Source organism: Egretta garzetta, unplaced genomic scaffold (genome assembly GCF_000687185.1).
Source record: "Egretta garzetta isolate BGI_Z169 unplaced genomic scaffold, ASM68718v1 scaffold25, whole genome shotgun sequence".
Taxonomy (NCBI): Eukaryota; Metazoa; Chordata; class Aves; order Pelecaniformes; family Ardeidae; genus Egretta; species Egretta garzetta.
Genome location: NW_009259800.1, coordinates 277089 through 289569, shown reverse-complemented (window position 1 = coordinate 289569; position 12481 = coordinate 277089). Strand labels below are relative to the sequence as shown.

The 12481-nt window shown below is 38.5% G+C and overlaps 1 protein-coding gene across 5 annotated transcripts in view; it reads left to right on the top strand.

The window, feature by feature from the left end:
- The window catches only part of RIMBP2 (RIMS binding protein 2), a 55272-nt gene that overhangs the window by 15639 nt on the left and 27152 nt on the right, over positions 1 to 12481 (top strand). For all 5 annotated transcript variants that reach the window (XM_035895370.1, XM_009639834.2, XM_035895371.1 and 2 more), the window contains 6 exons: positions 260 to 411; positions 3495 to 3571; positions 4542 to 4651; positions 5067 to 5876; positions 10114 to 10265; positions 10647 to 11114. In XM_035895370.1, coding sequence (XP_035751263.1) covers positions 260 to 411; positions 3495 to 3571; positions 4542 to 4651; positions 5067 to 5876; positions 10114 to 10265; positions 10647 to 11114 — 1769 coding nt within the window. The remainder of the gene's footprint in view (positions 1 to 259; positions 412 to 3494; positions 3572 to 4541; positions 4652 to 5066; positions 5877 to 10113; positions 10266 to 10646; positions 11115 to 12481) is intronic.

The window sequence follows — 12481 nt, the reverse complement described above, 5'->3', positions numbered from 1 at the left end:
TTTTTTTTTTTTTTTTTTTTAATTAAAATACCCTCACTTTCTCTATAATGTAACATTACATATTGTTGACTTACATAATTTACTGAAAGCTGGGAATTAGAGACTTAGCTACTTTTATGCTCTGCAGTCTACCTACCTTAGTCTTTTTCTAGAATGATTTCTAACAGGAGGAGAAAATAACTCACCGCTGCTTATTCATTAGCAGTGTTTCTGCTTGAGAACAGTTACTTATTCTTATATGCGTTTTGTTCACTGCCAGGTCATGAAAGTCCTTCTGGAAGTCGTTGTGTGATTTCAGAGTTTATACGACCCCTTCAAATATCTGGAGATAAACCAGAACAATTGTCTGTCAAACCTACATTCCTGACCAAGTCAAGATCTGGTACCCCAAGATGCAGATTTGATTCAGACGTGAGTCTTTTTAAATTTGTTACTGAAAATGTATGTTTTGGGGCCGAGACCTCTGCTCTCCAGGGAACTGATGCAGGTTGATCCATCTGCTTTTAAAAAGGCAAGACATAAATGTTCTCATTTTCTGAGATAACTTGGGAACATGAACAGTGGGAATTTAGCTGATATTTTCAAAGAAGTCTCAGCTGATATCCCAGTTACACAGCACAAAAAATGGGGGTGTGAGAACCTCAAGCTTCTGTGAAAACCTCAGCCTTCAATGATGCATTCAGAGTTTTGTACAATTTCTATGCATAAGAAGTGTAAGTCAGCATTTCTGTCTGTGTCTGGTTTGGTGGACATCTGTGTTATGCAGGTCTATTATTATTTTGTTATATCTACCAAAAAGTGTGAGTTTGATACAACCTGGGCAAACGGAAGAGAAATTTCATGCAGTGCTCTGTCCAGGCAGGTATGCTCTGACAGAGAAATAGCTCATTCTGATAGACTTGTTCTTTTCCTGGTTTTCATGACGTGTGAATCTTCTCACTACAGCTAGGCTGATGCCACCTGCTAACAGCAGTTTCCAGCACACTCTCCTAAACTGATTTTGAGCCTGTAACCTGGAATTGAAAGTTGCAGGATGTTGTCACTCCACTCTTCCACCAAGCAACTTTACAGCTTATATTTAATTGTACTTTTGAAAAGTTCTGTTCTCCCTTTCTTAGAAAGGTTTTCTGTTTTTCAATAGGATTCTGGTAGAAAGTCAATGGGAAGCTCAGAAGAGCTTTACAGAGCTGCCATAGTATGTTGGTTGTTGATATTTAGGACAACTGTTAAATATAAGGAGGTATAGGAGACATTTTGAAAACTTCATAGAAGGGTATTATTTTCTATTAAATATTGTAAGCCTGTTTTATATGGGCAAACAGCCATGAAGAAACGATCTTCAGATTTTACCCCTCACCTTACAGTCCTGAATCCCACTCTTAATCTTTACAGAAGTAAGTAAATTGAAACTGTGTGCATATTTTCTATCTACTTTATGTTAATTGCTACCGAATCTGTGAAAGTTGATAGAACCAACATGTTTTTAAGTGGAATAAATAATATTAGGTTCTCATATAGTAGGAATTCCATGGGCATATCTAAGGATTATCCATAAATAAATACGTGTGTATATTTATGTGTAGCAGCTTTACTAAAAAGTGGGAACATTCACTGCTTTTTGAAGAGGCCACGGAAAAAGCAGCCCAAAGTAGTGAAATCAGAAAAAGCAGTTCAGCAACGAGACTTAGGGAAGCAGAACTAACAGCAAGGAACAGAAGAAGTGCATGTCAAATTTAATTCCCTTTTTCTATTATTTTTGAGTTATCTCTCACTGAGAATGTCAAGCCCTCTTTTGCAGAATTGTTCGTTGTATGCCTTCTAGAGTGTAATTATGTGATACATACTTATATTATGCAAGCTCCAAGCAATTAAGCTCCATTCTTTTTTAGAGGTATCCAGACCCAAAGGGAGCGTGTATGAATAAAATCTAAAAATGGAGCATAGTGCTATGAAGTCTGAAATAAAAAGAATATATATATATACTCTGCAAAAATACATCTGCAACTTCCCTGAATGTTATTAGTAACAGTCTTCTAGAATAAGCATTTTTGGGTTAGTTACGAGCTTTTTGACATGCCCATGAAAAGGTATCAGGATGATAACCCTTGAAAATTTGCCTGCATCCCCAAATGCTACACAGGGGAGAATACTGTCTTCCTAGCAGTAAGTGTCGTGTTGGCAGAATAGTGTGTGTTCTGTTAACCCAACAAGCTAACACACCTCTTAAGAGTTAATTCAGAAGAAAAGTAACTTGACTCAATATTTTTCTGGTGCATTTTTCTTCCACACTGGGAACCAAGCAGTAGTTCCAGTTTAGGACCAGTTTAGGCCTGAGAGTTGCAGTTCAATATTCACCCTGTCCAGATTGTAAAATTTTGGTAATTTTTGGACAACTTATTTGATCCCACTGTTAAACCTAGTATTTCTACCTTAATTAAAGTCCTCTCAAACTCAGATGACAGTTGTTCATTTTTCCTGAAGTGATTCACAGCATACTGTAAAATAAATGGAGGAAAGAAGTGCATCTCTCACTTTAAAAACTCTGCTAGACTCAAAGCATAACAGAAAGAATCACTATTTTACCAATGAGATTCCTAGTGCAGAGCTAAAATAGGCAGAGTCTGTGTTCATTCAGCACCACAATTTAATCTCCAGGTTTTGTAGACCAGATTTTTAATGGAATAAATGTGTGGCTTTGCAGAATTGAATTAAATATGATGGTAAATTCAGAGGAAAGATATTTCTTTCAGCTAGTGGAAAGGGTGGAGTTCAACAGATGCTGCTGCTGTGGATTGGATTGGCAAGGGGATATATTTTATGTGATATCCATTGTTTCCAAGTGTTGGAAGCTGACACTTGCACCAGCTCTAAACTCAGCATTTGTCTTAAGTACTTAGTCACTGGTATCAGGTTTCTATTATTGTTTTCTGATTAAAATATTAGGGTATCACTTTAGGCTGTCTGTGTGATCACGTAGCTGTACTATGCCCAGAGACACTAGGCATATCACTTACAACAGGTCATCTTGGAGCAACTGAGTTTACTGTACTTTAACAAAGACTTTAATAAAAGCTTAGTCAGGAGGGTGACGTGGTCAGTGAGACTGGTGTGGTTAAATCGTGCCTATTTCTTTATTCAGCAGCATGAAAGGGAATGGTGTGGTCAAAATCACATCTCCTCCAGCCATCTTCACAGACCAGATGACAAAGCACCCGTCTACTCATGCTTTGTCAATTTTGCAAGCTTTTGAGGAAAACAGACAGGTGACCTGAATCTCTAGCAAGATGTCAAGGAACTAGCTCAATTTCTTTGTCCTGTTAGAATCTGAATCTTTTTAGCCTAAGCCATTCTAAGTAAAATTAACCAGTTCTGTTCCATGTTAGGTTTTAATATATTTTTTCAATGTTGCATGTTCTTTGATTTCTATTGCCTGTTAAGAAAACAGTGCATGCATCTTCTTGAAATCACATTGTCTTTTTTTTTCCCCTTTACAGATGGATAATGATCAGAATTCCAATACCTCAAAGCAGAAATATTCTGGGAAAGTCCATCTTTGCATTGCCCGTTATAGGTAACAAAACCAGCTCATTCCATAAATAATATATATTTGTAATAGTCAACATTTGGTTTTGATTCACTTTTATTCACGCACAGAATTATTACCCAAAATCAATGTTATGGATAGCAGACCCCTTCCTGTTTGCACTGGCTGCAAAATAGTGCCATTTCCATGTGCTTTAATTGTCAGAGAAAGTTTAACATGGCATGACTCTTTTACCTACCACTGTAGTTCTAGCATTCAACGTCTACATGAGTTGAGAATGTGTACTTCATACTTTATAGAGGATGTCTCAATCTGTCCTTACAATCTTCTTTTTTATCAATGCAAGAAATGTTCCTTGCATTGCATTTTTTCCTCCAATGTTTAAATGTTCTTTGCATCTTTACTTTGCACATTGAAATTTCAGGTATAAAGTACTATCACGACAAAAATTTCTGTGGCTAACAATTTCTTTCAGGATAGAGATGGATTTGAATAGTTTTTAAGAAATTTTTGTCTGCAAATAGCTTGTTTTAGCTGTAACTTACTGGTTTTGTTTAGCTAGTCTCTCCTGACATTAATAAACTTGTGTAAAAGACTCCCATATAAAATAAGTAGAATATGGGGACAGGAAAAGACCCCTACAAGTGAGTTTTCTTTAACTGACTTTAAAAAATGAAGATGATTTTGGCCAGTGTATTCAAAGAGACCTAAGTAAGAAACGTGTAAGCAAATTCTACAGAAAACAGTGTGGTTTTAAATGTGTAGCACTTAAGCAAATAGGTTGTGTTTCATGGCAGCCTGTTGGTGATACAGTCCACAACAACAAACTCACCTAGACTCTACTCAGAATATATGTTTCAGAAGGTAAGCAAAAAGACTGAACTGAAGACTTACCTTTCTGTGCAGCCTTAGAACTGTACACCTTTTTCTGATTAGTATTCAGTTGTGTGGGAGTTGTAAGTGAACACACATGTTTTCCATCTGTACTCCATTGCAGTTACAACCCTTTTGATGGACCAAATGAAAATCCAGAAGCAGAGCTCCCCCTTACGGCAGGAAAGTACCTTTATGTATATGGAGATATGGATGAAGATGGCTTTTATGAAGGTATTTTTTTAATCAGTGAATTCATGCTAATTCATGCAGATTCAAATCAGTTCATCTGTCAAACATGCTCCCAATTCTTTCCTTCATCTACTACCAAATCAGTTGCTAAAATTACCCCTATCATCATTGTGTTAATTAACAGAGTTTCTGCACCAGCAAAGCCGCTCCTCGCAGGCATAGCTAATTATAAGATATTTTATATTGTCAGCTTTTCCTACTGGCAAGATTTAAGTTGACAAGAAAGCTTACTGGCAGTTCTGGTTTTTGCCTCACTGAGCCTTTACATTCTCAAACTGTGAATGTTATGTACAGTTTTCACTTGTATCTTCTTCCATATCTTGTCCACTTGCAAGGCATTGGCACGCAAGGGGTATGCCGCTTCAAGGATTTTAACAGCATTGTTCTTTCTCATCAGGGGAACTTCTAGATGGACAGAGAGGACTAGTCCCTTCAAATTTTGTGGATTTTGTTCAAGACAATGAGACACGGTTATCAAGCACATTAAGCAGTGAACAAGATCAGAATTTTATCAACCATTCGGGTCCTACTTTGGAAGGAGATCTCTTGGAGATAAGTCCACCAACTCACATAGACTCTAGTGTAATCAGCAATGGCGCAGGGACTCTGGATGTGAACATTGATGAAATTGGAGAAGATATTGTGCCTTATCCTAGAAAAATCACCCTTATTAAACAACTAGCCAAAAGTGTCATTGTGGGCTGGGAGCCACCAGTAGTGCCACCCGGATGGGGAACCATTAGCAGCTACAATGTTCTGGTTGACAAAGAAGTACGGATGAACATAGCCTTGGGAAGCAGAACGAAAGCTCTTATAGAAAAGCTTAACATTTCTACTTGTACATACCGAATATCAGTTCAGAGCATTACAAACAAGGGTAACTCAGATGAACTGCAGTGCACTTTGTTAGTTGGGAAGGATGTCATAGTAGCCCCCTCTAATCTTAAAGTGGACAATATAACCCAGATTTCTGCTGAGCTGTCCTGGCTCCCTACAAATAGTAATTACAGTCATGTGATCTTTCTTAATGAAGAAGAATTTGACATTGTCAAGGCTGCTAGCTACAAGTACCATTTTTTTAATTTGAAGCCCAATATGGCCTACAAGGTGAAGGTCATGGCAAAGCCCCATCAGATGCCCTGGCAGCTTCCCCTGGAACAACGAGAAAAAAAGGAAGCCTTTGTGGAATTTTCTACATTGCCAGCAGGTTTGATTTTTTTTTTTCCTTAGCCCAAAACTCTCCAGTTAAGTTTCTCTGAAAATTCTAGATAAATTAATCTAACCTTTAGCTTTATGGTGTAATCCCTGACACATTCATGAGCAGACTGGGTATTATTAGATTGCTTTATGGTATCTAAAATTAATTCCTGTCCTGCGTTATTCTCTTCTTTGTTCCTGGGTAAGGACGGAAGCATTTTTGGGAGATAAATGAGGGAAAACCATGCTTATCATCATCACAGATCACACGCTAAGTGATTTATCAGATTAATCTCTATTCGTAGCCAGTTTGTCCAGTTATCATATTTCTGGTAATAATTTTTTTTTGTTGGTGTGAACAACACTTGCTAAAAAAATAATTATTACTTCTGACATGTTATTTGTAATTTATTTGTGTGTCTTAAAGCACTTTTTACAGGGATGATCCAGCCCTTTTCTGTAATGAAAAACGACACAGACTTCTTAGAGGACCACACAATTATTTAGGGGATGTAAATGCATTTTGGTTGTGAGGTTGTAATCACATTGTACAATTTGAATTTCAAAGATAACAAATTGGTCGAGTTCTGGAAAGTATGAGATTTTTCCTACCTTGCTTTTACATTAGGAATGTTGATAAGTGTTACCAGTCATTTCCCAGTATGTAAGAACAGTGAAATAGTGTTGAAAACTAGAGCTGAAATAATGTAGTGCATTTAAAGGATAATTTCATCATGTGGAGGTTATATGGCATTACCTGAAAAATGTGGACATCTCTCCTTATAGATCCATCTAACCAAGGTCATCTAATCAAGGACAAGTAGAAGACTCCTCATATATTCAGACTTTCAGAGCACTGAATGCTTCTGAAGTCAAATACAAGTGACTCCTGGAGAGCAAAATTTCAACAGCATGTACTGTGCTATGGCTTAATTGACTCCCTGCTGGGATTTGATTCTAGCAAAGGGGCAGGAATTAATTCTGGTCTTTTCCTTGGTTTGCGTGACTTGTATGTAAGGAGACATGCAGGACAGTAATGCTGGCTGAGTAGAGAGGGAGTTAAGCTACTGCTTTTGATGCTGTTGATTTATAGTTTCAGTAAAAATGACCTCAGCTCAGGCATTTACTCTTTTGTTTTAAATTATCTCAGTGAGGTAAGTGGTAGTGCTATTATAGAATCTGCTGGGGGGGGGGAGGTATTTTAAACTTTGTATATGTTCTGTGGGAGTTGGGAGTACTGCCTGGACAGAGGTTTGAATTTATTAGATAAGTTGACTTCTTTGTTATTTTGGAAAGGCCTTTCAAGTGAGGTTTTTTCAGGCCAAACACTTAACATCCTGTATCTCCCTCTAGTTGCTGAAGTATGCTAAGGCAATAAATGAGCTGCTCTCTGTTGAGGAGCTAAAATGCTGCTTTTAGATCCAGAAATCCTAGAATCTCCCTTACCACTTCATTTCATAAGGAGCATTTTTACAAAAGCACGTCAACTTTTCACTGTTATATAGCAAAATAAAATAGCAACTGTTGAAGTGATTAGAGGGTGATGCTTATATTTCAAAAATTATTGAAACAAAGGGAAAAGGATGTCCATAAAATCAGTGTCAGCAATGGGAGTTAACATCATAGTGTGTCATGTTTTTCTCTTGCAAATACTGCTGGCTTTGAGTACTTGCATCTCTCTTCTTCCAAACTATAGTTAAAAGAAAGAAGTTACAAGAAAAAAGAATAGAGAAAGTGCCTTTAATATGATTAATGCTGTTTTTTCTCTCAGACTCTGGGTTATTTTTCCACCTTAAATACCTTCAGTTGATTTACATTGTAAGGGATATATTTCAAAGACAATTTTAGAGTATGCTGAGAGAGCAATACAGATATCCTGAGTGAAGGGAATCTTTTGCTATTTTGCTTCTCTGGAAGATGCATGGAGCTGAGTGATGTCACACAAACCTTTAGCTGTGGTGAATGTCAGGTTTAGCAGACAGTGCAGCAGGAACTGCGACATAACTGGCCACAGGCAGCTGCTAACGTTTGTACTGACATTTTTCTAAGGGCTTCAGAAATGTTTATAAATGAACACATGTGCCCGCTTTATTTGAAGCTGAGAAGCTCTGCTCTTTACTAGTGGGTTCAGTGATACCATTATAGAAAAGGATACCATCAGCCAACTTATACCAAAAAGGGTGTGGGGATCAGTGCATATTTTAAAATTTTCACACTGTATCAATATCAGGGTTTTTTTAGGAATATGTTAAGCAAAAATGAACTTGAGATAACGGCTCACATTTCAATGCTAAAGAGAGAAGTTGCATAAAAAGTATAGGACAATTAGAGGTCACCTTTTCATTTTTTTCTTCGCATAGATACATAATGGTTTGCATGATTTATACTTGAAAACACATTGCTTCATGTCAAGCCAACACTGGGTGATAGCTCTTTAGTAGCTGAGCAACTGAACTCCTCTTCATTCATCAAAGCATTAGCACTGCTTAAGTTAAAATAGAAGTAGTTCTCTTTTGGGTGCTTAGATCTAAAAATAGACATAAGTATGCACAGGATTGGGATCAATGGGACTGTTATGGTTTTTGACATAACTTAGGTAAGACATTAATGAAGACCAAACTGCAGCAGAATTCTGAAGCAAACATTTATGTTGATGACCAAGACCATCAAGAGCCATCAAAAGTAATTTCCCATTTAATTACGGGGGAAAACAGAAACCATGCTAAGCCTTGGGCATTACAGTTTGTTAAACCTATCTCTGTAACAGCCTGTGAAGGTCGAAATAGACTCTCTGGGGATTGTTTGGTTTTGGCAGAATGGAAGGAAGGTGACTTCTCCTGCATGAGCACATTAATGTCATTGTCGTAGACAAGATGCTGGACTAGATCAGATGCATTCTTTCTTGCAAGGAGCTTTTCTGGATTGGGAGTGCTGGCTGTCAATAAAATAGGATGGTCAGGAAAGCTGAGATTCAATCCTAAATCAAAACCTACATCTTGGCCAAGAATAATATTATTTCAATTTGCACACTTTGGCCTTGCAAATTAAAAATACGTTATAGGTGCAAGGGATGGTATAGTCAAAAATTTCATGTTGTGCCTGTAGTGTCCCGAATGTGACCATAATTTCATTTCCATGTCTACTAGAGGATGAGATTCAGTGACAGCAAACTACTGAAATGCATTGATGATTTGCCAGCATATCTGGAGGCTGAGGCTTGTGTGATATTTACACTTGTATCATGATCTGTTTGGTAGCAATGAGTACATGCAGTTAAAATATTTGTGGCTTTTTTGGTAGATAACAGAAATTGGTTGTGCTTAGTTCACTGGCAAAAGCAAACTCACAGCAACCAAGGTTTGTATTCTCCCAGCTATTACGCAGAGATGGCTACAGCTGAACCCTGCTTCTGAAATGTTTTAGCATAAAATACTTTCCAGGGTTTGAATGTTAAATTGACACAACAGGATGCCTGAAATATTTATGAACTAATAATCTCTATGATATTTTTACTTTGGCTTTCTGTCCAAAGTAGAGCTTTTTATAGTAGGGTAATAATGTCTTTTAGTTAAGGATGTACTTGGTGTGCTATCACACTAACAAAATGTAAGTACCTTAAAAGGTTAGTAGGAGTATTTTTTCTTCAGTGCAGAGAAGAGACTTGAGTCCTTTAAACCAGCATGCTGCTGGTTGAAAAGGTTAAAGTTTCGGCTTGCAGTTTGCATTGCACTTTAGTGTCAATGAGTTTCTGGCCCATAAATCATGACTTGGAGCCACTGATAGTCCAGAGAGGCGGAATTTGAAAGTGATTTCTGAGTATGTAGTGTGCATTCAGTGCAGAGATATATGTCAAAAAGTCACTTGCTGTCACCTGCAGCAGTTTTTCACTAAGAGCGAATCCTGGGCTTTTTTCTCCCTGCATTTTTCTGTTAACATCTTCTGCATTCAGAGTAAATAGCAGTTATGCAGCCTGGGGGGATAAAAATGGGTCCAGAGCAAGTTGCAAGTACAAACATCGTGCAAAGAAATATAGCTCGGTTACTGGCTGTAAGCTGAGGGTCAGTTCCTGGCTCCATGGCTTGCTGAGTGTATGCTTCTGTTTTTACATAATAACTGCAATAAAAATATTTTGTCGTCTTGGAAAGAAAAAAAGTGCTGAGATCTGTAGTTTCCAAGTTGCAAGTATATCAGTTGATGTACATTCTTCTGATCTAAAGCTTAACAGTGATCGGTCTTGTCTTTCTTAGGTCCTCCAGCTCCACCTCAAGATGTTACTGTACGGGCTGGGTCCAGCCCAGCAACCATACAGGTGTCCTGGAAACCACCAACTCTGACAGCAACAGGGACCTCCCATGGCGCCAATGTCACAGGCTATGGTGTTTATGCGAAAGGTCAACGGGTGAGTTCTCCTTCCAACGTTACAGTGACCATCTACGTTAGGTGAATTTCAACTGACAGGTAAAGGCAACAATAAACATGTGACAGCACTTGAATGTGTGCAGGGTTTTCTCAGCTTTCAGTAGAACCTAGTCTTTTGTTTATGTATAACTTGCTCATTAGCTTCCTTTCTATAAGCACTTAAGCTTTTGGACAAATGGGTGGAAAAGATTAAAGACAATTGGTGCTAATTGGTGTGGAGCCCTAATGTGGGCTCTTGCAGCCCACTATGTGTTTGCAGTAATTCACTCCATGTTAAGACTTTGAAGGTTGTACTTTAGTGGGGTTAAGGGGAGGGAAACAGATGTCTTCATGCTACTAAGTTGCTTGTTTGTGTACTCAGGTGGCGGAGGTGATCTTTCCAACAGCAGAGAACACTTTGGTGGAGCTGATGAGACTAAGGAGTTTGGAAGCAAAGGAAGTTACAGTTCGAACACTCTCTGCACAAGGGGAATCAGTAGACTCTTCTGTTGCTGCCATTCCATCTGACCTACTGGTGCCTCCAACCCCTCACCCCAGAACTGCTCCCAAATCTAAGCCATTAGCAAGTGCCGGAGCCCCAGAAACCAAAGAAGAACATTTAGGTCCACATTTAAAAATGGATGAGTCATGGGAGCAGACTCGTTCAGCATCCCCTGTTCATGGACACACGCTCGAGCCACCTGTCCCTAATTTTCACAGCCCACTTCAGGGGAGGAGGTCTCCATCGCCTAACCGAATACTCCCTCAACCTCAAGGCACACCTGTCCCAAATACTGTCGCAAAAGCCATGGCAAGAGAAGCTGCGCAACGAGTTGCAGAGAGCAATAGGGTAAAGGCAAACTTTTTCTTAAGGCTTTTTTGGGCTGGCTTTATTCATTGTGGCACTTTCCATCAAAGAATTTTTTCATCATGTGCTTTAAGGAGCAGCTAATCATTCCTAAACCCTGAAGATCTGTAGTTTGAGAAGAAGCAGTGTGCTAAAATTCTGTGCCATTTTCCACAAATATGCTTGTAACCATAAAGAGCGTTGATCAGCCTTTGATCAACCTAGAAACCTCATAACATCACTAGAAATGTTGTTTCCAAAAATGCAGAGCCTTAGTTCTGAAATAAAAAATAGTAATCATCAAAGTTTGTGCTTGGATCCTGCAGGAGTCAAAAGGGAGGCTTGTGCCTATGCGAGAAAAGTCAATCAAGTACTGAAGTACTTCAAAAGGACCAAAACAATAAAGGGCAGTTTAAAAATGGGTCTGGAAATAGGCAGAAACACAAAAGTCCTGAGCAAGAACTACCATGAGAGCTAATCTTTTTGACAGTTGACAAAATGAGGACAGAGTCTAATTTCTATAAGGGAATCTAACCAGCAGTCAGATAAGAGACATGTTTGTATTCTAAAACTGTCTGCTCTTCCAAAATAGCAAACAGCAGTTTAGATGCAAGTGAAGCACTATTTTGTATGCTGTCATGGATCCACAGGCAGTTTTATATATTTGCCCTTCAAGAGTGCCCCTTTCTCAGTGCTACACCTTCACAGATGTTTACAAATGCTTCAACTACAGCTGCCAATGTGAAAACTTTTCATTACAGCTCCTTTTGTAGTTGCTAGAAGCATCACTGCCCAAAGGACACTCGCTGGTTTTGAGACCATTATGACCCATGGCTGCTGTAGTGACTTAAATGTTTGCTAGTTAATTTGAATCCCATATTTGAGGCTCTTGGGTCAGCATAGCTGATGTGTATGCATCCTGACAACCTGCTCTGGTTTTCCTACCCAAGCATACAATATTTAAATACTCCCAGTGCCCTGGGCAGTTACTTTCTCATCACAAGCTGCTCACAGCTGTCCATTACTTGTTTCTAGTTCCAGTGTCACTTTTTTCATACATTCTCTTGGTCCTTCATCTGGCAGTCATCAGTTGTTATGTCCAGTCTTTCATCTCCCATTGTGTCTCCAAAATAACTCCATTGATTTTGACAGTTCACACATGTCTTAACAGTCCCAACTTATTAACTGTCCCTGTTTTGGGACAGAATTGAGCCAGTGGGTGATGATACAGCTTTTGGGAAGCTGAATAATTCTGGATCAATAAGGTCTGGTTGAATACATATATATGCATGTGTAAATTTCTTCCTTTTCTTTATAAATAAAGCAAACTGGAATAAATGTGACAGAGGGAGAAAAGGCAGTTTGTTGCT